The 25,558-nt window shown below is 37.6% G+C and overlaps 1 protein-coding gene across 1 annotated transcript; it reads right to left on the bottom strand.

Moving 5' to 3' along the window:
- Positions 1-15,234: 15,234 nt before the first annotated feature.
- Positions 15,235-17,093, bottom strand: LOC134802116 (F-box/LRR-repeat protein 14). The gene has a single exon (XM_063774712.1). The coding sequence runs from the start codon at positions 16,846-16,848 to the stop codon at positions 15,517-15,519; it is 1,332 nt and encodes a 443-aa protein (XP_063630782.1). The 5' UTR covers positions 16,849-17,093; the 3' UTR covers positions 15,235-15,516.
- Positions 17,094-25,558: the final 8,465 nt, after the last annotated feature.

The following is a 25,558-nucleotide window of genomic DNA, read 5'->3' on the forward strand; positions in this document are numbered from 1 at the left end:
CCAGTAGTTACCACTGGTAACAACTTGGTGGTAAATAGTGGGAATAACCAAACAGTTGAAGGTAACCCCTTATTCATAAAACTTTACGGGGGAAAATAATTATGCACTACATCTGTACTACCTACAGCCCAATTTTAGGCAATCCTATAAAAAAGTCTAAAAAACCTTAGAGGAAAATTCTTTGAACGATACATAGATACTTATATTATATCTGTGATAAGTACTTATAGTATTTAATTATTTATCATAAATGGTGTAAGGTTTAATTTCGTTGAATCACTATGCCAAGACATCAAAACTTGCCAAGACAAATGCAGTTTTGGTTTGTTAAAATAAAGATTCAAATTAGAATGGAACGGGGAACCTTTTTATGGGCCACTGGGCGGCTAGAGGCATCTTATAGTGTTGTCATTTCATATTGCTATCATTATCGCTTCTAATACATCTGCTTAAAGTTGATTTTCATCTGCACCTTTAATTGGTGTTGCGGGTGTCCATGGGCTACGGTAATCTCTTACCATCAGGCGAGTCGTAGTCTGCTCGTTTGTCTCCTATATCATAAAAAAGTACCTAGTTATAGTCAAAAGTATTATGCAAATATTCATAGTTTTCAAATGCGGTTCACAAAGCCTTTAGTACAAAAGCATAAGGTATATTTTAGTGTGGCTGAAATAATTATAGCTTATGGTGTAGTGTCCAAAGAACTACCCCGTGGAACAGGTTTTTAAATTTATCGGTTGTGAATTTTTGGAGCGTGTGTGGTATGGTTGTGTGAGTGTGTGTGTGTGTGGGTCTTGACGAACCCTAGGGGGCTTTAGATGCCAAGGGTGTGAGCTAAATTACTAGGGGTGTGCCAAGCGAACATTTATTAGGGGTAAGGCAAAAGTGCAATGTTTGTTAATTTTAAATGTTTTTTGTGTCTATCGATTAGTTAGAGGCAGCATCCTTTCTAACTGTCAATTCCTTGTCAGTCCAGTGTCCTTTCCTTTCTAACTTTCTAAATAAAAAAATGTTTATTGCAATAGGTACTTACTTTTGATGACTTGAAGTTACTTTGATTGCAAAGTACTGGTCGTACACCTTCTCGTAAATATTTTCACGAACCACATTTTTTTAATCCCTATCATTTAACTATTCTCTGGATATCATAAATAAGTATAGCACCTAAACACTGCAGACCGTTTTTCCCACTTCTGGCAACTTTCAGACCCAAACAAAACATAAATCCACCTAAAATATTAATCAGCCTCGGCAACCCTAGCGCGCGCCGCGGGGGTTGGCCCATACGCCACCACGCACACTCACACACACACGTGTAATAAAGCGACGCCCAGCTGGGCCCATGTGTGACTATTTGACAGGTTCGGGGAAACAAGTGACGGAGAATGGAGTATGCAGAAATGCAACGGTGGCCAACGGTGGCCAACGGTTGAGTTGATAGATAGTTCGGTGAAAAAGGGTTTCTTTTATTAGTTTTTTTTCCAGAACATTTAAATTTTCCACTGAAAATTAGTTGACTATTTATTTTTAGTAGGTACTGGAGTAAACAGGATACTCAAACTGTTTATTTGTCACCACTAATGACCTTAGTAGATATACGACTTATTAGGGATCATCCATTAATTACGTCACGCGAATTTCTAGGTTTTTTGACCCCTCCCTCCCTCTTTGTCATACTTGGTCACATTTTGCAAATCCCTCCCCACCTGGTGTGACGTCACATTTTAGGCAATTTTGTTTTCAACGAAATCGGTAATAGTAACTCGGCATTATTTTTTTTAATGATAAAATATTTTTGGTAAAAGAAATATTCGTAATTTTATAACACAAAACCAATTAGGAACGAAAATTAAGTACTTCCAAAAACTCATTATTTAACTGTACAGCGAATAAAAAAATATAAATTAATTTTCGGTTATTGATGAAGTTAAAGTGACGTCACAATGTCTGTGAGTCCCCCCTCCCCCATGTCACAACATGTCACATTTTCTTGACCCCTCCCTCCCCCTAAACGTGTGACGTAATTAATGGATGACCCCTTAGTTATTAAGCACAGAATACAGAATATAGACATATTTATACGAGTTCTTGTGAGTCAATCTATAAATATATTTTCCTATTAAACGCGACACAATATCCTTATACTATTTTTAAGGTAAATTAGAGTAGGTAGAATAATATACCTATCCTAGTGTACAGTGGCGTTCAAAAGTGCATGGATAGATGTCGACTGTAATGCCTTTTTTTTATTATTTATTCAGGTAATTACAACACAATATCTAAGCTTAATTACAAAAGTATCGTTAAACCAGTAAGGTTTGTCTCGATACTCCATCCGCGGTAGATTTTATACAACAATAGAATAACTTTTAACAACAACTTAAGAAACTACTTACATATTCATAACATGCTCAATTTAATCTATAATCCTTGTGTTTGGTCCTTAATATTACGGTTGAAAGTGTTGAAACATCTCCATGCACTTTTGCAAGGTGTAGGTACGTACACCATATAAGTGCAAACGGGATGTATAGAAAGTAAATTACGTTCTCGACGGCGTTTATGTCAGTGACAAACTGGTGGTAACCGTACTGGTAGCAGTGGAATAAAGCTGCTGTTAAGTGTGATCCCAGTTACCAGACACTGGACAAATTATTAGTAATAAACTAAACAAGCGTTAGTCATTGCCGAGTCATCTTTGTTGTCCACTCCTTTGGTTAATGCCTATTTCTAGTGGAGTCATGGGTTTCCTGTAACATGTACCAGATACCCGCAGCGACATACACTATTTTATTTTATTTATTCCTTAGATTAACACTTACAATCAGTCTTCACATATTAAAAAGAGTGAAATTTATACTGGGTCTATATATGATGGTTACGTTTTTAGCATGTCCTATCAAGTACCTATCTATTTATTAAGTGAGAGCATGACACGAAAATCAATAAAACTACGACCATCCTATTCTTACTGCCCCAAAACTTGAATAGTAGATTGTTAACCAAGGGTTGAAAGGCACCCATTTCTGTCCAATAGTCCGAGACGGAAATGGTGCCTTTCACCCGAGTTAAACACTCTACTTTTCATATCGAATGCGAGGAAACCAAACAAGACAAGGCAATTTCGCAAAATCAGTAATTGAAGTACCTAATAGACCTACGGCCATGGTTTTTTTCCTTGGACTTACTTGCAATCGAAGACTTTACATGTGTGAAGAATTATAACCCCTAGCGAAAATCATTTAGATTGAAATATTTACGAAAACACACATTTTTTAACAAACTGCAGTAATTATTTGTTCATTATAACATGAAAATCAGCGGGATTGCCTCTTACTTTTTAATTTTATACTTTTTCGTTCTAAAAGCCGCAACAGACTACCGGACCGCACCGCAACCTTGGTGCGCCGCACCAGGTAATAACATAATAAAAGTATTTTAAATATTAAATAACAATTTAATTAATAATATAAGAAATTTTTATATTATACTTTATTTTATTTTCATGAATATAATGCTAAATAACTTCAAAAACCAATTTAATATCGTACAAAAGTTTTACTGTGGCTGTATAAGATTCTGCCTTTGCTCATTTACGCAAGTGTAAGGTTTTAAAAAATATTTTTGGTGTATTCCTTTTGGTTCCCGCCTTATGAAATCGAGTAAATAGAATTCAACGAAAGAAATCAAGAATAATTTGTTTTTAACAATTTACCTACATCATTTTTTATAAAAAAAGGATCAACGTGGGATTAGTAAAATTAAACAATTACCAATTGTTCCAGGCGAGGAAATAAAGACACTATTTTTCCATTTTGTTTCCACCCAGTTGTTCGTGGGACGGGGAAAAGTGGAGTACACCACTTTTCTGCGCTAGAGCATAAACGTGTCACTTTCTGCGCATCTTTTAGAACAACAACGACCAACTTTCAGAGCATATGAGACATGAAAAATACTTAACCACGTTCCACTTGCTCTACGAGTAAACAAAATCTACCCTCAAATGGCTTCTTAAGCCAGTTGAGGGTAGAGAAAAACATTACATGATCTATTTGATGTAGGTTAAAATCAGGTCGATCAGTAACAGATCCAGATCCAGCTGGTTTTGTGTTTGGTTGGTTAATCATAATTAATAAATTAAGCGCTTTTGTCACCATGCCACCACACAAAACAAAGGTTTAGGTACGAGTTGTACCTATGTACAGTGAAATTATTCTAACATCACATATTTGACAGTTATGAATTCAACGAAGAGTGAATGAAAGGAGAGCTATCCTGAACACCATCGCAAATAGACGCGGAAAAATGATTGGACACTTAATACGACACGACCACTTCTTTAAAACTATCCTGGAGGGGCGGATAGGACACAAGCGGGGAAGAGGAAAACCCAGACGCAGCTTTTTGGAGCAAGTGAAAAAAAAAAGTGGGGTTCGTGTCGTATCAAAAAGTCAAAGAGCTGGCGCTGGATAGGGAAAGCTGGAAGATACTCCACCGACAAGAGAATAACTCTTAAGTTAATGATGATGATGAATTCACCCTTACAGATATGATGCTAAGATCTACCGTTTAACTGACAGCCTTAAAGTCATATATATAAGGATCAATTTGTAACTGTCAAATATGTGATGTTAGAATAATTTCACTGTAAGTAAAATGGTGCTTGTAAAGAGAACCGACTATTGCCGCAGGGCCGAAGGATTTCGAGCTTCGAACCGAGTTCCGAACGTTCCCCTAAGCCCGATTCCACCCCTGGCTGGTGTTAGTTTCAAAATTTCAGTTACCATGGAAATACGCTTGTATAAACCTTTATTTTTGCGCCTATAGTTTTTGTATGAGCCAATTTAAATCTTATTATCTTATCGACGTCCTTTTATGACTAGCTTAAACTATGAAAGCCTAGAAGCTAGTGTCATAAAACCGACCTGTTAAAACTGTGAACCTTTTAAAAATTACGATTTCCATATCTAACGCCACCGTTAAACCACCCAAGTCACCCAACTATACATAGACCTGTATTAAATCATAACAATATGGTCCAAAAGTTCAACACGTAAATATAATTAAAGTATTAACACCACAATGTTTATTTTTTGGTTTTGTAGGACTTTTTTTCATTTCATAAAAATATTTTCCTAGGAATTGCGACGTTAAAGTACCTAATAGTCACGCCTGAACGAAGATTCAAATTCGTTTTGAACTATAGTTGGGAGTATTACAATAATCGAGTGAAAGAGGGATATATTATTCCAAATAAAGAATGATGATGTTTTAAAAAAAAACCGTCCAAGTGCAAGTCGGACTCGCGCACGAAGGGTTCCGTACCATTACCCATAAAACTGCAAAAGAATCACGTTTGTTGTATGGGAGCTCCACTTAAATATTTATTATATTCTGTTTTTAGTATCTGTTGTTATAGCGGCAACAGAAATACATCATCTGTGAAAATTTCAACTGCCTAGCTAACAGGGTTCATGAGATACAGCCTGATGACAGACAGACGGACAGACAGACAGTGTCTCAGTAATAGAGTCCGGTTTTTACCCTTTGGGTACGGAACCCTAAAAAGAAGAATCGCATTGCTATATCTGCGCTGATCTAAAGGCAAGGCGGTCTCGTCCTTGATCTAACTTATTTCAGAAAAAACTCATTGTCTCAGTACCAATGAGGCAACATTGTTTATTTCCTTGTGTTCTTGGTACACAGTTAATATAAGTCTTTGAAGTTAAACGAAAGTAAAAATCGTTGTATACAACAAATAACCATTAGTTTTACTTTACAGCTTGTTTACAAATTAAATTGTAAACTCTTTTATTGCAACTTTATTCTTTTGTTCGTAAGTTTACGAGTTTGCTCCAAACCGTTTGATTTCGCCGGCGACGCTAAAGCTAATTATTTTATTGCAGTGCCGTTTTAGTTTTATTTTCATGGCAATGTTTTACTTTCCCGTTAGGCAATAACTTTAGAATTGGTACTCTCGTTTAAACCTTGTCTTTGTAAAACAAATAACGACATTGATTTTGTATTCCATCCTTATATATACTTACAATATTGTCAATAATACAATAGGGTAATTTCCTGTACAATTTAGTAGGTATTACCAAACCCCGTTATCAATGTTGCAAGTCATAAATAAAATAAAACCGGCCCAGTGCGAGTCGGACTCGCGTACTAAGGGTTCCGTACCGTTACGCAAAAAACGGCACAAAAATCACTTTTGTTGTATGGGAGCCCCACTTAAGAGCCAACGGGAGTGGTCATTTCTCCATACAAACGTACTCCTCGTTTTCCTCCGTGGTTTTTGAAGCTAGAGCAATGATTTTTTCAACACAGATTAATATTGTCAATATCTGTGTCGGACCGTTTTGCTTTTTTTGATATTTTTGTTTTTTAAGGCGCTAGAGCCCTTCAAAAATGGCCAAAATGGCCTAATTGACTATGCCGCAATGAGAGGCGTGGCATTCAAAACTGATATCAATTAGCCAAAAAAGCAAAACGGTCCGACACAGATAATTTCATAATCATTTAGATTTCCAAATTTGATTATGATTGGTTAAGTTTTGGAGGAGGAAACCGAGGAGTACGAAACCTCGATTTTTGAGATTTTTACGCAGGATTTTTCGCCTTGTCCTTATCGCACTACTTTTAGGTGCCGCTTCCGTTAGCGAGACGGGTATATTTACCTAAAATCTTCAACTGCTTCTCTGCCGTCATGGGCGCCGCCAGGATTACTTTCAGGGAGGTGCATACCTATTAGGAATAGAAGCACTCAATGCAGTCATTTGTTTTTCTTATATCATTATAATAGTTTGACCAATCACAATTTTCTAACTGGGAAAATTCTAAGTGGGTTTTTTCGACATTTGTATTGTTCTTTTCTTTTTTTGGAATATTAGAATTCGTAATGATTGAGTAAAGGGGGACCAAGGCATTAATTTGCTTTTTGTAGTTGACTATCGACATTTATATGGAAGTATTGACATTTTTAGGGTTCCGTACCCAAAGGGTAAAACGGGGCCCTATTACTAAGACTTTGCTGTCCGTCCGTCCGTCCGTTCGTCTGTCACCAGGCACCACAGCAGGCAGGCAGGCAGGCAGGTGTATCTCACGAACTGTGATAGCTAGACAGTTGAAATTTTCACAGATGATGTATTTCTGTTGCCGCCATAACAACAAATACTAAAAAGTACGGAACCCTCGGTGGGCGAGTCCGACTCGCACTTGTCCGGTTTTTATAGCACTGTGTCGACATTTGTACGCCACATTCGACATTTGTATGGCCTAAGTAAAAATATATAATCTTCAAAAAAGTTTTTTTACCATGCATCTTTCGTACATCATGAACCCGATTCAAGCAGTCATTAGACACAAAATTCTACCATCATTTTGCTAACTATAATTTTATAAAACAATTCAATTGTATATCAACAAATAGGGCCCGTACGAATGTCGTAGTAACCGTACCAAAATACGTCGTTTAAAAAGGGTAACTGTATCTTCGATCAAAAACACCATCTCTGAGTCCACTAGTGTTGGAGATCGAAGCCCAAGTGATGCACTAATATGTATAGTATGATAAACGTATAGAGTGGAAAAACAGACACACCATATTTTGGGAGGTATTCTTGAGTCACAACAAAAACAGTGCCCCGCCGTCAAATACATAAACGCTTTCCTAATTTTAATAAATAACGCATTTTATTTATAAGCAAAAAAATCAAATCTCTAAGCTAAGCAATGCTCCTTTATATTACTTTTTTGACAATACGTTACAAAAAATTATAAGTTTGGACGTAGGTATCCAAACTTATATTTTTTTGCTGAGCCCCCACGTGAATACTGTTCGTTAAATGTACTTGGAATTTTAGCCTTAGGACACCAAAAAATGCTCAATCGAGAATTGACCCGAGCTTATGACAGAGGATTAGGAAATTTACTCAGTGTTCACAGGAAAAGAGTAGAGTAGAGGAGGATACTGAATTCATTGACAGGTGATGAACAAATTTGGTCAGCAACCTAGACGCCTTCAGTTTTTATTCGAACAGTAGGTAACAATATAATAATGGTGTAGTCGGGTAAAAAATGTATCATTTTCAATGTATTTTCTTTCCTGACAGGGGGGTGCAAGAGCACCCCCTTACACCCTACTGCCGGCGCCCATGTCTGCCGCGTTTAAAATCTGCTACCCATCGTTTTACAATGGCATATGATGGAGCGGATTCTCCTAATGTCTGGCACATATCTTCAAAAATTTGCTTTGGCGTTAAGCCCTTTTTTTGTAAGTACTTTATGACAGAACAGTACTCAGTTTTATCCATCCTAAAGGAAATAGCGAACCTCTTTCAGTAAAAACAAAAGATAGTGCCTTATGATAAAAAAAGATGTAAGTCTTACGTGCCAGTATTATTTTTTCTTATTAATTTCATTATCAACCTCAGGCTCATAACTTTTCAATTCACCCTCGCTTCGATAAATTATACATAAGCCCATAGCTGTAAGCTGTGGCCCTTAGGTAAGTATAGAATAAATACCATGTAGACATTGTAGATGTAGACAATTATAAGTTAAAAACCGGGCAAGTGCGAGTCGGACTCGCGCACGAAGGGCACCATAATGCAAAAAAAAACAAAAAAAAAGCAAAAAAAAACGGTCACCCATCCAAGTACTGACCACTCCCGACGTTGCTTAACTTTGGTCAAAAATCACGTGTGTTGTATGGGAGCCCCATTTAAATCTTTATTTTATTCTGTTTTTAGTATTTGTTGTTATTGCGGCAACAGAAATACATCATCTGTGAAAATTTCAACTGTCTAGCTATCACGGTTCGTGAGATACAGCCTGGTGACAGACGGACGGACGGACGGACGGACGGACAGCGAAGTCTTAGTAATAGGGTCCCGTTTTACCCTTTGGGTACGGAACCCTAAAAATGGTTCCCGCCATTTTACGTAAACACCGGTTTATGTGCATTTGCATGGATGGTTGTATTATTTTACTGTTTTCTATAGTAGGTACCTACTTATAGCCAACGCAGCCGGTGTAGAAAGCTGTTTGTGAGAATTTCTTGAACAAAGAATTTTTTTCTTGAAGTCGGGCTAGCCGTGGAAATATGAGCAATGAGCATCCATATATACGTGTAGAACGGGGTGACTTTGGAAAATTTGGGGTTACTTTGATAGATTTAAAACGGCCATAGAATTACCATTATTCATTATTTAAGTACTGAAAATGTTCCTGTAACTAGTTAGATTACTATATATTCATATTCACCTACTGTAATAAATCTCGCATAAAAAAATATTATGGCAGACGAAACAGGAGCTGAGTTTTAAATATTTTAGGTAAATATACCCGTCTCGCTAACGGAAGCGGCACCTAAAAGTAGTGCGATAAGGACAAGGCGAAAAATCCTGCGTAAAAATCTCAAAAATCGAGGTTTCGTACTCCTCCGTTTCCTCCTCCAAAAATTAACCAATCGTAACCAAATTTGGAAATCTAAATGATTATGAAATTATCTGTGTCGGACCGTTTTGCTTTTTTGGCTAATTGATATCAGTTTTGAATGCCACGCCTCTCATTGCGGCATAGTCAATTAGGCCATTTTGGCCATTTTTGAAGGGCTCTAGCGCCTTAAAAAACAAAAATATCAAAAAAAGCAAAACGGTCCGACACAGATATTGACAATATTAATCTGTGTTGAAAAAATCATTGCTCTAGCTTCAAAAACCACGAAGGAAAACGAGGAGTACGTTTGTATGGAGAAATGACCACTCCCGTTGGCTCTTAAAGTCGCCCCTGCATTTGAAAGTCACGCCGTTCTACCGTACCTACATATTTCACTTGTTTGTGATCGTATCCGACATTTGAATATCAGATCGAACAATGTGAAAACGCTCTTAAAGTTCAAGTTTTTTTTCTGGTTTGTTAATCATTTTTTTAAATATGTCCAGTTATAAATTATAACTAATTATAACTTATAATTAGGTGCCTACCTATAAACTTGTTTACAAAACCAGGTATGTCTTGAATGCTACTATGTATAATACGTACTCGTATGTTATTTGCCCTATCTTGTAACAGGTGTAACCGACACGTGCATGGAAACCATAATTAAATTAAGTCATGGCGATATGTCACTAAAAATACGAGTAGGTAATTAGGTACGAAATTTCATTTTCATACATTTTACAGTGACAGTAAAAGTAAAATCTAAATATTTTATTGTTTGCCATTCTTTCCAACAAAGTAACAAAATGGTAACAAATACTTAGACAATTATTATGGAGTTGAATGGAGTTTCCGCGCGTATTACGTTAATACGGGTGTGGCCTGTAACACAAGCAAATAATTAAAACATAGATTGTACTCCTCAAACGGTGACACTTTTGTTCAACAACTTTTAAAAATTATGAAGTATTTAGACTTCCTATTTTTTATACAAAATAAATATTATCTTCAATGGACGCCGTCGCCATGCCATATCATTTGTGATTGACGTTGCTTGTCATCAACTTGTCATGCTTTAAACATAACAAAATTCGCAATACATTGCGTCTTAGAATAAACTTTAAAGTGTATTAAAAATCAAACCTCAAGTTATTTTTAAAAGTTGCTGAACAAATGTTGGTCAGTATGAGGAGAACAGCCTACAGTTTAATTTTTTGCTCGTATTACAGGCCACACCCGGTATAGTTGAATCATCGAGAGCGTGGAATTGCATATGTAGTAGTATTGTTTGTTTACAGGCATTCTATATTTGAATTTTCTATTTTCTTGTACTATCAGCATACAACCACTACAAATGCAATTCCATCTTCTCGATAATTCAACTATATAGGTAGGTACATAGAGTCTGTGTGGAAAGAGAAGAGTCGTGGAATGTATGGGTCCCATTACATTCCTACGTACAGTCGACGTCAACATTTTACATTTTTCGCCTTATTACAAAGGCATAAGGTGCAAAAGTGAAAACATATCTTTGACGTCGACTGTACGTAAGTAGCTACAGCAAGCAGTAGTAACTTCTGAAAACGTGAGTCTATGAAAAACCTTAAGGCTTCGTCACACAGGTGCGTTTTCCGGGCGGGGCGTAAGCGCCGCTTTTACATATAAAACGCTCACGCCCCGCCCGGAAAACGCGTCTGTGTGACGGAACTTTTATTTATTTATTTATTTAGAAATTTAATTCAGGCAACAAGGCCCATATTACAAATACTTTACAGACTAACATACATATATGTATTTTATAAACTTAAAACTAAACACTATGCCATGCCGTAGTTTTAATTTGTTTCTCCCGCCACTCATGTCGCACAGAGCCTTATTTATTATTAAATGCAATTTATGTGTTGGTAATAAAACAATTAATAATTTAAAACCTATTCTCCTTAGCAATTTTATACGCATGGGACATCTGTGTTCCGTTAGTAAAGCTTATTCTATAGTAAGCCGACTTTGTTTCCAAGATCCAACTCTGTCAAACTGATACGCGCAAAAATGAACTTTTTGTTACTCTTGAGTAGGTTCAAAATAAAATAGCCAAGTATTTATAGAAGAGGCAAACCTGACTGCAGCGGCAGCCAGCAAAGATCAATCTGTCAAACAAATACGTTAAAAGCCCTATCATTGAATTCAAATTTGAATGGCAAATGACTATTGCAAGAGGCCAAGCAGATTGTGACTATAAGAATGCGGCTTGACAGATGTGCGCGCTTGACATCTGCCAGCTTTTACACTTTGACTGTAGAATTAATGTAAAGAAAGGTTTACGACTTATAATTAAATAATTAATATTAATTTAATAACGAGACACACACGGACTTATTTAATCAAAAGTATGTCCCATACCTCTCGTAATAGGGTTGCAATACGCCAGGATGTCCCCTAACATGTCAGGATTTTTGGTCCTTTGTCAGGATTGCGGGGGGACATGGCGAGTGTTAGGATTTTTAAGAAACTTCAGCTAGCCATTTTCAGTTGGGCAGAGAAAAGGATAGGTTATGCTACTATCTACAGCGCATTGTGTCGAGTTAAGAGGCTAATGGCCCACGAAAGGTTTTTGAATAAGGGATTTAAAGGGTGGATATTTGAAAAAATTAGGAAGATCATAGAAGAAACGTGATTTTTTGGTGTTTTTTTGATTTGTCGATCAGAGAGGCACGATATTTATTAATGATGATTCGTGACCCCCTTTTTTTTTGATAGGCAAAACGCCTAAAAAAATGTACCGTAAAACCACCAAACTATAATCGACAACTATGACCACAAATTCAATACGTAATTAAGCATGAATACCATTGGTCTTTTTGGTTTTATCTGGTTTTCTCCCATTAATTTATGAAAATGTTTTGCCTCAGAACTACGTCATTCAAATAAAAGTAATAACATCTAAAACTAACTAACTACGTTCTTATGTATAATCATTTAGTTAGTTTTGGACCATAGTTGGAAGACTTTAGTTGGGTGGATTTACGGTACTAAGAAGGAAGTAAATAAAACTGGCAAGTTCAATTTGTAACTTAAACGATGACTTTTAATACATTTTCTATGTTACATTCGTTTGTACAACAGTACGATGAAGTATACAACGTATGCCCGTCACGAGTCGATCTCACGAACAGTACAAAACTAGTACAAAACCACAAGTACAAAACATAACTAATATCAAAGTATTAACTAATATCATGTGTAAAAATTACGTATAAAAATGGTTTTGGGGGTGCATTTGATCTTTTTATCACATCATCGATAAACAACATTGCTGGGGAACAAAACACTGTACAAAGTAAGAGTTGGATTTAGCTTTCAAAATACATACATGACTCTGAATCAAATCGTAACTAAGAAAACTAACCCTCTAGCCACCACGAATCAAAACTGCAAAGACAAATACAATTTTGATATGTCAAACTAAAGATTCAAAATTAAATGGAACTGGAGACCTTTTTAGAGGCCTCTGGGCCAATACTGCCCTGTTAAGACAAAACTGCGTATCATATTACATATTAACGAGATTCCCCGTTTTGCTGTAACAGGGCAGAATTGAGTTTTCTTGTCTAGGTGATAATATGTATGTGAATCGATGATTAATAGAAAAATTCATCGCAAATAATGATCTTATATACCTATTAAAAGTACGAGTACTTACAGCAACACTAGCTGACCAGAGGTGGATCTTATATCTTGGTAGTAAGATTTATTTTATACATATTATCAGGTAAGTGTAAGATAATACGCCAGTGTGATACATTATCTGTACTGTGTGATAAGCAAACAGAACAAATTAATAAATGAGCGATTCTTAAAAAAAATAAGAATATTTAGCAGATCGATTTGAACAGTCAGTTCTTCTCTCTTCGTGATTTGGTTTTAAAATCCCTTGAGCTAAAAATGATGTGGTAAAGTAAACTTTCTAACCAACTTCAAAATTCCATAAGCAGGAGTTTCTCATTCGGTTGAATATTTTTTCTTTTTTTAAAAGAAACGCTCAAAAACATACAATTACATTAAAAATAAATTCTGACAAACAAGTTTTGTCAGTAACAGTAGAATCAAAAACTATGCTCCTCCCTATTTTTGGGGTTTATAGTACTAGCATAACAAGAAGAGAGTATGGATTCTCTCTGCCTATGCTCCACTGGCAAACGACTCTTGCCAAACTATAGTAAACATAGGCACTAGTTGACATAATACAAAGATTCCTAGTGTCGTTCAATTTATTTATATTAAAATTAAATATTGTGATTGTGAATATGCGTCAATTAAATAATCTAAATTATTAAATTTAAAAAAATCTTACAAATACTGTAATTATTACGCAAAAGTAAAATAGGATTGTGTTGTGAGCTTGCATTTATTGAATGCCTATATGTATTTGAAAAAATTAAAAAGTAAGTTCAAGTACCTATGTAGTGTAAATTGACTTTAAATCCATTTTATACTTTTGGTGTTAACTACAACACTGTTAATAGTTTAGACATTTCTTACATTGGTCATATCAGGTACTTAACTATCATATTTAGCGAAAGTTTGCTTTAATAGTGTTATTAGTTAATATTATACTATTAAGCAAATGACCACACGTTCAGAATCGTCAATAAAAGACATAGATTTTAAACAACATTAACGTATTGGTATTTATGAGCAAAAGTAAACCTCATAAGATAGTGGTCTACGTATTTAGTGATTTTCAAATACATATGAAGCTATTTTTAGTTATCTGGCCTAAGTTGCAACAAATAGAACAATCGGGTACTTTTCATTTGCTCCGCGGAACTGTAAAATCCTTAAGAAATGGTGTTCATCAGACAAAAAGTGTCAGTTCTATAGAACTACTGAACGGTACCCAAATAATCCGGTCCCTGTCGTAAAAGCCACAAGCCGTGTTGCCATGGTAACCGCGCAAAGTAGCTGTAAAAACGAAAATAACTTACGGCTTGCGACTTTTTGAAATGGGCGCCAAATGTTGTTAGGAATTTTACGTTACAAACTTTTGTAAACTTATGAGAAAGAAACCTATCTTTCATAAGTTTCAATTGTTTAATTGTGTCTTCAATATCTCTCGGTAAAAACTTAATAAATGCCTCTCTTTGTGTCGTAACATCAACTTTTGAACATGTCCAAGTTTCATTTAGGTACATGCAAGTGTCCCATGTCGTTATTTTGAATATTGTACTCGCAAATCGCATTATATGAGTCTTTGTTTTATTACTTTGCTATTGTTAGGTAATTTAAGAATGTAGGATGTCATGAATTCAATGTTAGGCACATTTTGATATGCAGGGTGCACAAAGGAAGATAATATAACCTTTTGTGTTGTAAAGATAAGTAACAGCATGATAATAACGTTTTTGCAAGGTAAATATTATTTGCAAGAAACAGATGTAACCGATTGTTAAATTAAATGAGTAATCGGTAGAATCTCGCATGGTTTCAAGTTTTCCTTGAAAACAACTAGCTTATTTTGTTCTCAACTAAATAACTTGTACATAATTAGGTTTCAAGCTTGTTCAAGGCCAAACAAATCAACTAAGTATAACAATAAGTAAGAAATAACGTCAATGAGTGAGTCATACGCTGACGACCCCCAAAACCGCAAAATGAGAAAATGCAACAATTACAACCCGTGAGATCGACCCGAAACAATTAATTTGAAGAATGCCTAAATATCTATCTAGCTAATGGAGCAATTACTTACATTAAGAATCAGACCTTTTTAAAGAGAAAGTCAACAAAAACTGGATTCCGAAACTATATTGCATAAGCGGACTAAATTTACATAGTAAATACGAAACGTTACGTTCAAAAAGGTCCGAGTCGACTAGGCGTTGGGGCGTCTTCCTGCACCAAAACAAACAACGTCAACAATAACGAAAACTGCCCCACTTCCTAAATAATTCGTTTAACTTAAAGTTGGTTAATTTCATTCACTGTCCGGCGCACAACCTTGGCGGCTCCTTCACTTCAACATGGCGCCGCACTCACACTAACGAACGTTCAGACACTGTGTGTGTGTGGTCACCGCACATGCCAGAGACCGAGGTTAAGTACACTAAGCCGAGGCAACTTCATGATGTCTTTCAAGCCTTGCGGCGTGATACACGTACAGCCGTAGAGATCTATCGCCTTCAGGTTACGCAGGCCGTCGCTCAGCGCGTGCAGCCCTCGGTCCGTCACTCGAGTGCATTGGCCTATATTCAGCGTCTCGAGCTGCGATAGCCTCGCGACCCGCTCGAGGCCCTCGTCCGTCAGCCGACAGGCGCTGAGCGATAACGAGCGCAGCCCCGACAGCCCCAGCGTCGCGTGGGACAGAGCCTCGTCACCGACTTTATCACAAAACGACACATCCAGTGCGGTCAAGCGTCCGCTCTCGGCCAAATACGCCACACCGACATCGGAAACACCATCACATGCCCTTAAATTCACGTCTTCTAACAGTGGAAGCCTCGCTAAATGCCTGAGTCCCGCATCGGTGACGGCGACGCAGAAGGAGAGGTTGATCGATTGTAGTTTTGGAAGCCCGGTGGCCGTGTGTTTCAGAGCTTCGTCGGTCAGCCTCTGGCAGTCTTGTAGTCCTAAATGCTCCAGCTCTGGTGTACCTCTTGCCTCTCCTCCCCCGCACAGGTGCGCTATGCCCGCGTCGTTCACGTGCCAACAGGATCTGAGGTTCAAACGCCGCAGCTTTCTTAATCCCCACGCTATTAAAAGCAGGCCCGTGTCCGTAACATTCGAACATCCGCCTAGTTCTAGCTCCTCCAAATTTTTGAGCGATTGTGCTATCCTCCCGAGGGAAGAGTCTGTTACTTGTTTACATAGGGATAAGTCTAATCTTCTTAAAGCTGGAAGTTCCGCTGCAAATGCGCTAGCTAAAGCGGCGTCTGTGACACTATAGCAACCGCTTAGGGAAAGCGATTCGAGGCCTGGAAGCGACGCGACGGCGTCCCTCAGCCCTCTTCTAAGGGACAGGACTTGTAGTTTTCGAACTCCTCTCCGGGCTAGGGAAGCGAAGAGTACAGGGGCAGGTCTACGAAGATGTAGAGCGGCCTCAACGCCGCGCCACACGGACCGGCGGTCAGCCGCGTCCCTCCACGCGCGGCACACCTGAGCGGCGCGGCCTCGGTCCCGTACGGGAAGCCTTTCGAATATAAGCGCCAGGAGCTCCGGGTATAACCTCGAAATGTGCGTCCCCTGCGGCTCAGGAACGGGCTCCGGCACGTAAGGCACGGGCAAGTGCGGCCGATGCAGTCTGTACGGCGCGCTCCTATGTTTTCTCCTCGTCGTGCTCGGCAGCTCCGTTAGGCCGAGCCGCTCGTCTCGCCAGGACAGCATTTCCTCCGTCCACGCACTCATCGCGGCGACACTGCACTATAACGACATCGCATCGGACCGGTTTTCGGAGAAACTCGTGTTTGACTACACGAGAGAGGAACGGAACTCACGTCCGTCGCGCGCGTTTGCTCCTCGTGCACTGGCGAGGCGAGGGAGCGGCGCGTCCCCCGCGGCCTTCCCCGCGCCCCGCAGCGCCCTCGCGCGGCTATTGGTCGCGCTTGGCGGCACGTGACGCGCGCCGTATCGATTCGAAGGCTCTGCGGCGGCATTTTTAAGTTGGCGGGCCGAGCGCCCGCCCCGCCCCTCGTCCCGCGCCGCCCGCCGTCCTAGAGTAAACACCACGCAGACGGTAACCCATTTTGTACCTGCACCACCGGAACCTCAGATAGTGATGCATTTTATTTTATTCAATGTTTACAGTTATAAGCTTGCTTACAGATCGTACAGACTACCTGGGTTAGGAATTAGGAATGCTGTTATGCTGATGAGATAAGGCATATCAATACCGTTCGAGAAATGGACCCCGGATCTGAATTAATCAGGTTTAACTGCAAATATAGGTATATTAATGAAATTTGGATCGTAGGCAGGTATATACATAGCATAGGGTAGGTAATTGCGTCAGTTCACCGTAAAGTGCCTGTTTCCGTCCACTTGGTGTAGTTGCTACAAAGAATTGCGTATAATTTGAAAATACAGGTATATAATTCAAATTATGCGCAATTTTTGAATATATAGGCATATTATACGCAATTCTGTAGCAACTACGCCAAGTGGACGGAAACAGGCACTTTACGGTGAATTGACGTAATGACCCTATGGGGCTATTCATAAATTACGTCATTTCAAATTAGGGGGGGGGGGGGTCTGGACATCGGATGATGGTAGCATGACGTAGGAAGAAACGGGGTCATTCGAAGCATGATTTTTGGATGATTTTAGGGGGGGGGGGGGGTCGAAAATCGTCAAAAATCGATGACGTAATTTATGGACAGCCCCTATCTACTTTTGAAATCGAAATTATTATTTTTTCAAGTTAAAATAACGCGTGGCAAACCATTCGATTGGTCTTTACAAATAACATTAAGGAGGCTAAGAGCGGTTTTTGGTTCAGTTAAAATTTTTGGAAAACAATTTAGTTATGAGGTAGTTCCGGAACTTTAAAAATTGTTCGTGGAAATGATAATATAATTTTATAGGTTGGTACCTACCGGCAACAGTGATCTACTGCTAAGAACTTTTAGGTTTTCTATTGTAACTAAATACCTACCTATGTGGAAAAAATCCTTTCGAAAAGTTCGTAGAAATATTATCTGTGCGGCGTCTTAATTTTCCTTATACGGAACTCCCAATTTCGTATCTTCTGCCAATTTGATAAGTTATATCTATCGCTTATGCAAATCGCTCTTTCAAATGAAAAGCAAATGAAGTTAGATAATAAATTAACAATACAAATATTTATTTTAATAATTCATAACAAAACCGTTTTTAGAGTGCGCATTAATAACGAGTTAATACTTTTTAGATTCGACACAACATATCAACCCGAGCACCAATGCACTTTGACTCCATATCTAATCTTTGAACCTAGTGATAAGGCGGCAAAACAACTCGCGCGCCGTATTTTCGTTCTCGCAGCACTTGTCGACGAAACACGGCCATTTTAAATAGACCCCCGCTGCTTCCCGTCGGGCCTATGAAACAAGATATTATAGATACTCCCACTGCTATGACACGGGTCTTTTTAAAATTGCCGTTTGATAACACTAGCCAACTATTACAAGGGCGACCGGTTGGCGTTCCAAATATGATTTTGAATTCAAACGCGTTCCAGAATGAAGTGGGACTGGCCGTTTAAAAATGATCAGCTGTGGCGATTTTAAAAAGTTTATGAAGGAATGAAACTGTCAGGGGAATGGTCTGTGTTCGAAATTTGAAAAGCATTTGAGAAAACGTCAATCTATAATGTACATTATGATAATAAATATTATGTGTCATTGAAACTAATTGCCCCCATTAACAGACACAAATTACAGTGTTTTCGCACAGTGATGTGACAGATAAGCTCTAGGTTCAACGAACTTGGCTCAACACTTACCTATACATTTACGACATGACTGCATTTGAACACACCTATGCTATTTTTAGTTGTACGACATGTAGGCCTATGACATTAAAAGCTATACTATTAGATTAGGTATAGGTACCTAAGTACCGGTCTTTTTAAATTGGGAATTCTGTTAATTGATTATATTATAAAACCTGTTGCCATTTTTCTAAATTTTTTCTAGGGTTACAAGAACCCGCCACCAAAAAGCCGCTCTCATAGGTACATGTAAGTTACGCTCTCACTTTAGAACGATATACCTACTTAAATTACATGAACATTTACGTAACATTTATCTATGTCTGGTACTAGTTTTCGTTGCAAAAAATTGTTATACAAATAGCAACACTCCTTACTGTACCTCGGTGGACCTTATTACAATAGCCATAAGGTCCGCAGATGTACAGTTAACTGTGTGGGCGATGGTACAAAGAAATACATTTTTTTTTAAATTATATGTTGATTGAGTAGAAGTTTTGTATGTAAAACTTCTATCCGCTCTAATTTCTTTGCATTATCTACAATTCGACTGACCTGACTCTACATTTACCTTACCTAAGTAGGTAGTTTACATTTACAATGTAAGTAGGTTTCTACTAGTTTCTAGTGGTTCGGTAGGTTCATCACCCGAAGCCTAGGGTTGCCATATGAAAAAATTCAATATCCTGACAAAAGTCTGAACATCACCCTAAAAATCCTGACATTTCCTGGACGGTCATTTCTCCAAAGTCTACAACCGCTTTAAATAGGTAGGTACCTAAATTATTCCAAAACCCTTATTGGGGTGGGTCTTGGTCCCTTAACTGGCCAGCATAACCTTCCCTTTTTTCTGCCCAACTCCAAACTTTGTAACTCGCCAGGTTCCCCCACATCCTTGACAAAGGACCAATAATCTACCCACAATTATAGAATTGTATATAGATACCCATTGTCGCTATAGTTATTTAAAACCAGGCGTAGGTAGGTCTATGTAATTACCTATCTAATCCTCAGTCCAACTGGATCATATTATGACCATGAATGATCGGTTTGTACTGTTTGTACCTAGGTAGTATGTACCTAGTTGTATTGTACCTTCGATTAGATATTATATTAAGCCTATACATATTTATATGGCTCTTGAAGTAGCCATTTTATAGAAATAAATAGGTAATGAAACTATAAGAATATTAACCACTCCACAAAAACTTTCCAATACCTACTTTGTATTAAATATAAAATCACGGCACAAAATCAGAACATTTTATAATGCAAGTCCAGACCTCACGCACACTAACAAAGAAACAGGTAAAAATTCATACGCACGTCCTCGTATACGATAGATTCCATGTGTTGAATACCACGTTATGTTTTGTACTTCAGAAAATAATTTACGAACCTTTTTGCAATAACAATAAAGTCTAATTTTGCTCGTTCATGTCATGAGCTTCTTCATTGAAGATTGTAATAAAAACAATTTTACACTTGCGTTTTAAATACAAATTTACAACCCTATTTTGAATGTGTTAAGGTTCAAGTTAGTGTTGAGTTTGGTTTGATAACTGCATGGTGGTCTGATGTTGTGTTAGTGTGCGTGGAATGTCAAGCGACTTGGATAGTATAGGCACCGTTCCACTTGAGTGGTTTAGTTTTTTTTTTATATAAGGAAATTCTAATTTTAGTTGTTTCATAAAATGCCACGCGAGACAAATTTTATGACGATTAAATAACCTACCTACTGGATAGTAGGTACGAAGGCTTAGGTAAGTACCTAAAAAAACCTAACTTTATGGTTGCGTAAAAAATGTAACGTAATGCAACGTGTACTGTAATTTCTTTTTTTCCCGATATTATTTTTAACTCATGCCAAAAATAAAAATGATTACTTAAAAAGTAGGTATTGTTTTGGTTTGTATTGTTTTCTTTAAACTTTTTGTAAAGTTAGGCAACCATGGCGGGAGTATTTCAGCATTGGTATTTTGCAACCCTTCCCCCTCTGACCCGGATTTAGATAGGCAACCCGTTTGCGATTCATCTCTGTCAAAGTTAAATAACAGATATTTATAATACCGGTATTATAAATATCTGTTACTAAACTTTGACCGGGCACTGTTGGCCAAAAGTACTTTTATAATTATGCTTTGTACAATAAGTACACATTTGTGTACTTACTAGACATGTGCGCCGCGCCGCCGCGCCGCCGCCGCCGACGATTTTTCCACGCCGCCGCCGCCGATAAATTTGACCGGCGTATAATCGGCGTGGGAAATTTTGATACCTATCGTGTCTTATTCCATGTTGCGTAGTGAGTAGATAGTGTCAGAGGTATAATTTAAAGATCCTTATGCTTTTTCGCTTATTATTTGCCAGTGAACCAAATTAGCATCATTTTTGTCGTTGCGGTGTTAGCCGTGATAACGATTTAGCGTTAATTTAAACAAGATCTAGTTGCTGGATCTCAGGTTATTATTTGATATTTTATCGCACAACTTTTTTGTAGAACGCATTTTGTTTTACACCAATAGTCTCTTGATTGTCAATTTAATCAGTGAACTAAAGTCAAGAAAATAACAGGTTCATATCCTAGGACACAAACATGCTATTTTCTTCTTAGAATCTCCAGCAAGCTGTCACCACGATTATATTTGCGTATTTTATGATTTCTCGTATGATGCTGGTGACACGCATAAGGGTCATCATATGATAGATATGATTTTATTTATTTATCACACAATATACAATTTCATTTAAAATTACACACGATCAATTCTTAGTCATTTTATGGTGATTATCAGCTTCTTTTACTTAACAATATATATTTCAATCTAAATTATAAAAGTCAGGTTAAAGCTTCGTAATGAGCTATACCTAAACAATTATACCTACTTATAGGAACTTAAATCACCAAGTATCTGATGATGCAAGCTAGTGATCTAAGCTAGCAGTAAAGAAAACAAAGTAGACCTTAATATTCCATAAAACGGGACACTTCAAAGACATTCTATTGAGCGAATCAACCTGCCAGAGACGTTTACTTTCGAAAACGTTGCCATCTTTATTCTAACATTTCTGTTAAACTTCAGTTCAGACAAATGTAAAGTATGTAGTTTATCATTATTTCGTAACAAATCCCAGGTGAGGCGACAGCGGCTGGGAAAAGTCAATATAGATTTAAGACTTAACATATAATAGTAGTTTATGTGACTGCTACATAATGAAAGGCATTAAAATACGAGTGTGGGTTTATGAAACGAATGAAATGAGTTTCATAATAGTATCACACGAGTGTTTTAATGCCTAATTATGTACAGTTACATACACTGCTTTATCTACACACATATTATAACCTTTCTATGATATATTCACTAACCTCATATTACAGCCGACATTGGGGCACTTTCCTCTCTGGCGGAACTCGCGGATATGAGATGGCGTCTCCGAAATATCTTATCGCACATTTTACACGAAACTTTTGTTATAGTTACTTTAAAAACAACAAAACAAATTATTTTTTACTTACAAACTAATTAAAAGATAAACTGTACGTCAAATGGCGGCAAATGAAAACTTTTTTCACGCATGTCACGCATCCGTAGTTTTTTTTTTAATTCAAAGACAAACTAGAGTCGGGGTCGATTACCATATCGTCCGATACCAACTTACAAGCGAGATTTGTCAATATTGTATGCAATTGTCATTTGATTTCGAATAAAACGTCATCTCGACTGATATTAGAATAGGGGTCAAATCAAATTGCCTTTTTTTCCAGAGATGTTCGAAAGTTGAATGTCATTACCAAATCGATTTTGATATAGTAATGAAGCTATTACCACATTTTCACAGATAAGAAATTTGCTGTAACAAAACAGTTTATCGTAATGTGGGCCATTATTTACGGATTTTGAAGGTATCATAGAGAGTTTATGATATGTGTGTAGATAAAGATTTTTTTTTTGTGTTTTATTTGTATTCCGCTTACAAAGCAAGTAAAAATGCTGCCTAAAATGTAGTGTTTTAAAGTATCCTTCTTATTTTAATATTTAAACAAACCGTTGGTAATCGTTAGGTTGGTATTGGTAATAAAACTAATAAATGGTTGCCACGTGACATGATGGGATATAATTTTCGGCAATAATTTAGAGAAGACACACATAATATGTTTTGGATAGCCTAGTAAAAACTCAGAAGGCTTTAATGTAGAGTTTCTACAGCCACGTTCTCACGCAGTATCAAAAATTATGCCACGCCGATTTCACGCCGATCACGCCGCCGCCGCCGGTCAAAAAACCATCGGACGCCGCCGCCGATGATTTTGCCATCGGCGCACATCTCTAGTACTTACCTGGATAGGTCATAATACCTTAAATTATAAGTTAGAAGCTTAATACATAATGGTTTCCAGAAATTTAAATGTACCTACCATTAACTTTTTGACATTGGAAATGTCTTTTCGTTCGCTCCAGTATAGGGTCCGATTTCACGAAAAAGTGCGATCCCCTTATATCTCGGAAAGTTGTGAAGATATGATATTAAAACATAGGCTCAAAATACGCTTAATCACGAGAGCTGTAAGGTACAAAAATAGTTATTCGAGAAAGTCAAAAACGAAAAAAGTTATGGTCGAAATAGTGAAAAAAAAATTCAATTTTTTCCGAATTTTTGATTTTGGTGCTCGATAATTTGGAAACGAAGAATGATATCAAAAATTTGAGAAAAACGGCTCTGGACAATTTAGTCAACTACAATTTGAGCGTAAAACAAAGACGATCGGGTTAAGGGTTTGCCCTGTAGCCTAACCTTAAAATAGTCAAAAAGTCAGAACGCACTATTCGACAATCTATGCATTCTTGCTTCCTATTGGTGGTGGAAATAGAAATAGAGGTAGAGGTAGAGGTAGAGGTAGAGGTAGAGGTAGAGGTAGAGGTAGAGGTAGAGGTAGAGGTAGAGGTAGAGGTAGAGGTAGAGGTAGAGGTAGAGGTAGAGGTAGAGGTAGAGGTAGAGGTAGAGATAGAAATAGAAATAATTTTATTCGTGAGCACAAACACAAAATAAAAACTTATACAGAGAAACATAAAAAAGAAAAAGTGCCACGAAATGGTCTCACCTCAGCATGTTGCTGGCGGCTGCTAGCAGATAGCTGATGCTGAACCCTGGCAGTACCTAGTGGAGCTCGGGTTTAATACAACATAAGCACACGCTGTTTTGGTCATCGGACTCGTCTCGATGAGCACTTAGGAGAGTAGTACCCAAGATAGAGCTGATGCTGAACCCGGGCTGTACCTAAAGGAACTCAGGTTTGTTGCAACATAGGCACACTCTGTTTTGGTCATCCGACTCGTCTTGATGAGCACTTAGGAGAGTAGTACCCAAGATAGAGCTGATGCTGAACCCTGGTTGTACCTAGCGGAACTCAGGTTCGGTGCAACATAGGCACCCGCTGTTTTGGACATCCGATTCGTCATGATGATCACATGGTAGAGCATTACCCAAGATAGCTGATGTTGAACCCTGGTAGTACCTATTGGAACTCAGGTTTGGTGCAACATAGACAAACGCTGTTATGGTCATCTCTCGTCGCGCCAAACTGCTGTCAAGAAAATTTCATATCTTGCAGCAAATGGGCCGCTGCCGATCAAGACTCGAGTGACGATAACGGCGATGTGGCTACCACTTCTCGAGTTGACTACGGATTTGCCGTGTAATAATTTTCTTGTACTTTGAACATTAATATATCCTGCGTATTAATCGAAAAATGAAATATGTACCTATACTTATGCGCCACGGCGACAATTATTCAAACTTCGATACGCGTGTGGAAATTTTGCAATTTGTTTGTTCACATGCGTTATGTCCAGGATACTTGTGTTAATCTAAGAATAAAATAATTATCATTCAACGTTGTAGTTTTATTTTGTAACTTTTTCCTTATCCAGACTTTCTCGTCGCTCAGCGAAAATATTTTTTCGAATTCCGTAGATTCATTTCCAATGTGCTCGATAGTCGTGTGAGGCACGAAATCTGTGAATTTTTTCTATAAACTGCCAACTTTTCAGTAAATTCTACTCAAATCTACTCAGAATCACGAGGACCATTGATTTAAACATAATAGTTAGAAGAGAATAGTCTTTGTGGTTCTGAATTGAAATGAATAGAATAGAATAGAATAGAATAGAATATGTTTATTGCTCACATATTGATCTTACTCTACAAGTACAATAAGGTTACAACATGTTACCCTACAAGGGCATTGCAAATACACGTGCATATAAAATATGTATACACATAAGAAAGGTACACTATAATTTATCTATTTCTACGCCTATTAAATATAACAAAATTATTATTTTATTATCTTTGAATTATACTTATTTTCATTGAAAAACTCTTGCAGGGAGTAAAAACTGTGATCTATTAGGTAGGTTTTTAGCTTAGTAACAAATTTTGTGTATGTTTGCTCGTTAGTTATTTCTTTTGGAAGGTTTTTATAAATTCTTATAGTCATTACGTGAGGGCTCTTGTTACTAATTTGTAAGTTACTTGATGGTATGGCTATTTTATCTTTATTTCTTATATTTATGGCACATGTGTGGCGGTCTGTTGCTTTTGTATATAAACTTGGATTCTTGCGGACAAATTTACTGGCTT

The sequence above is a fragment of the Cydia splendana genome, chromosome 2, assembly GCF_910591565.1.
Source record: "Cydia splendana chromosome 2, ilCydSple1.2, whole genome shotgun sequence".
Classification (NCBI taxonomy): Eukaryota; Metazoa; Arthropoda; class Insecta; order Lepidoptera; family Tortricidae; genus Cydia; species Cydia splendana.

What these genes read in the sequence shown, in the direction of transcription:
- LOC134802116 (XM_063774712.1), bottom strand. Translation starts at nt 16,848, where the DNA reads ATGAGTGCGTGGACGGAGGAAATGCTGTCCTGGCGAGACGAGCGGCTC.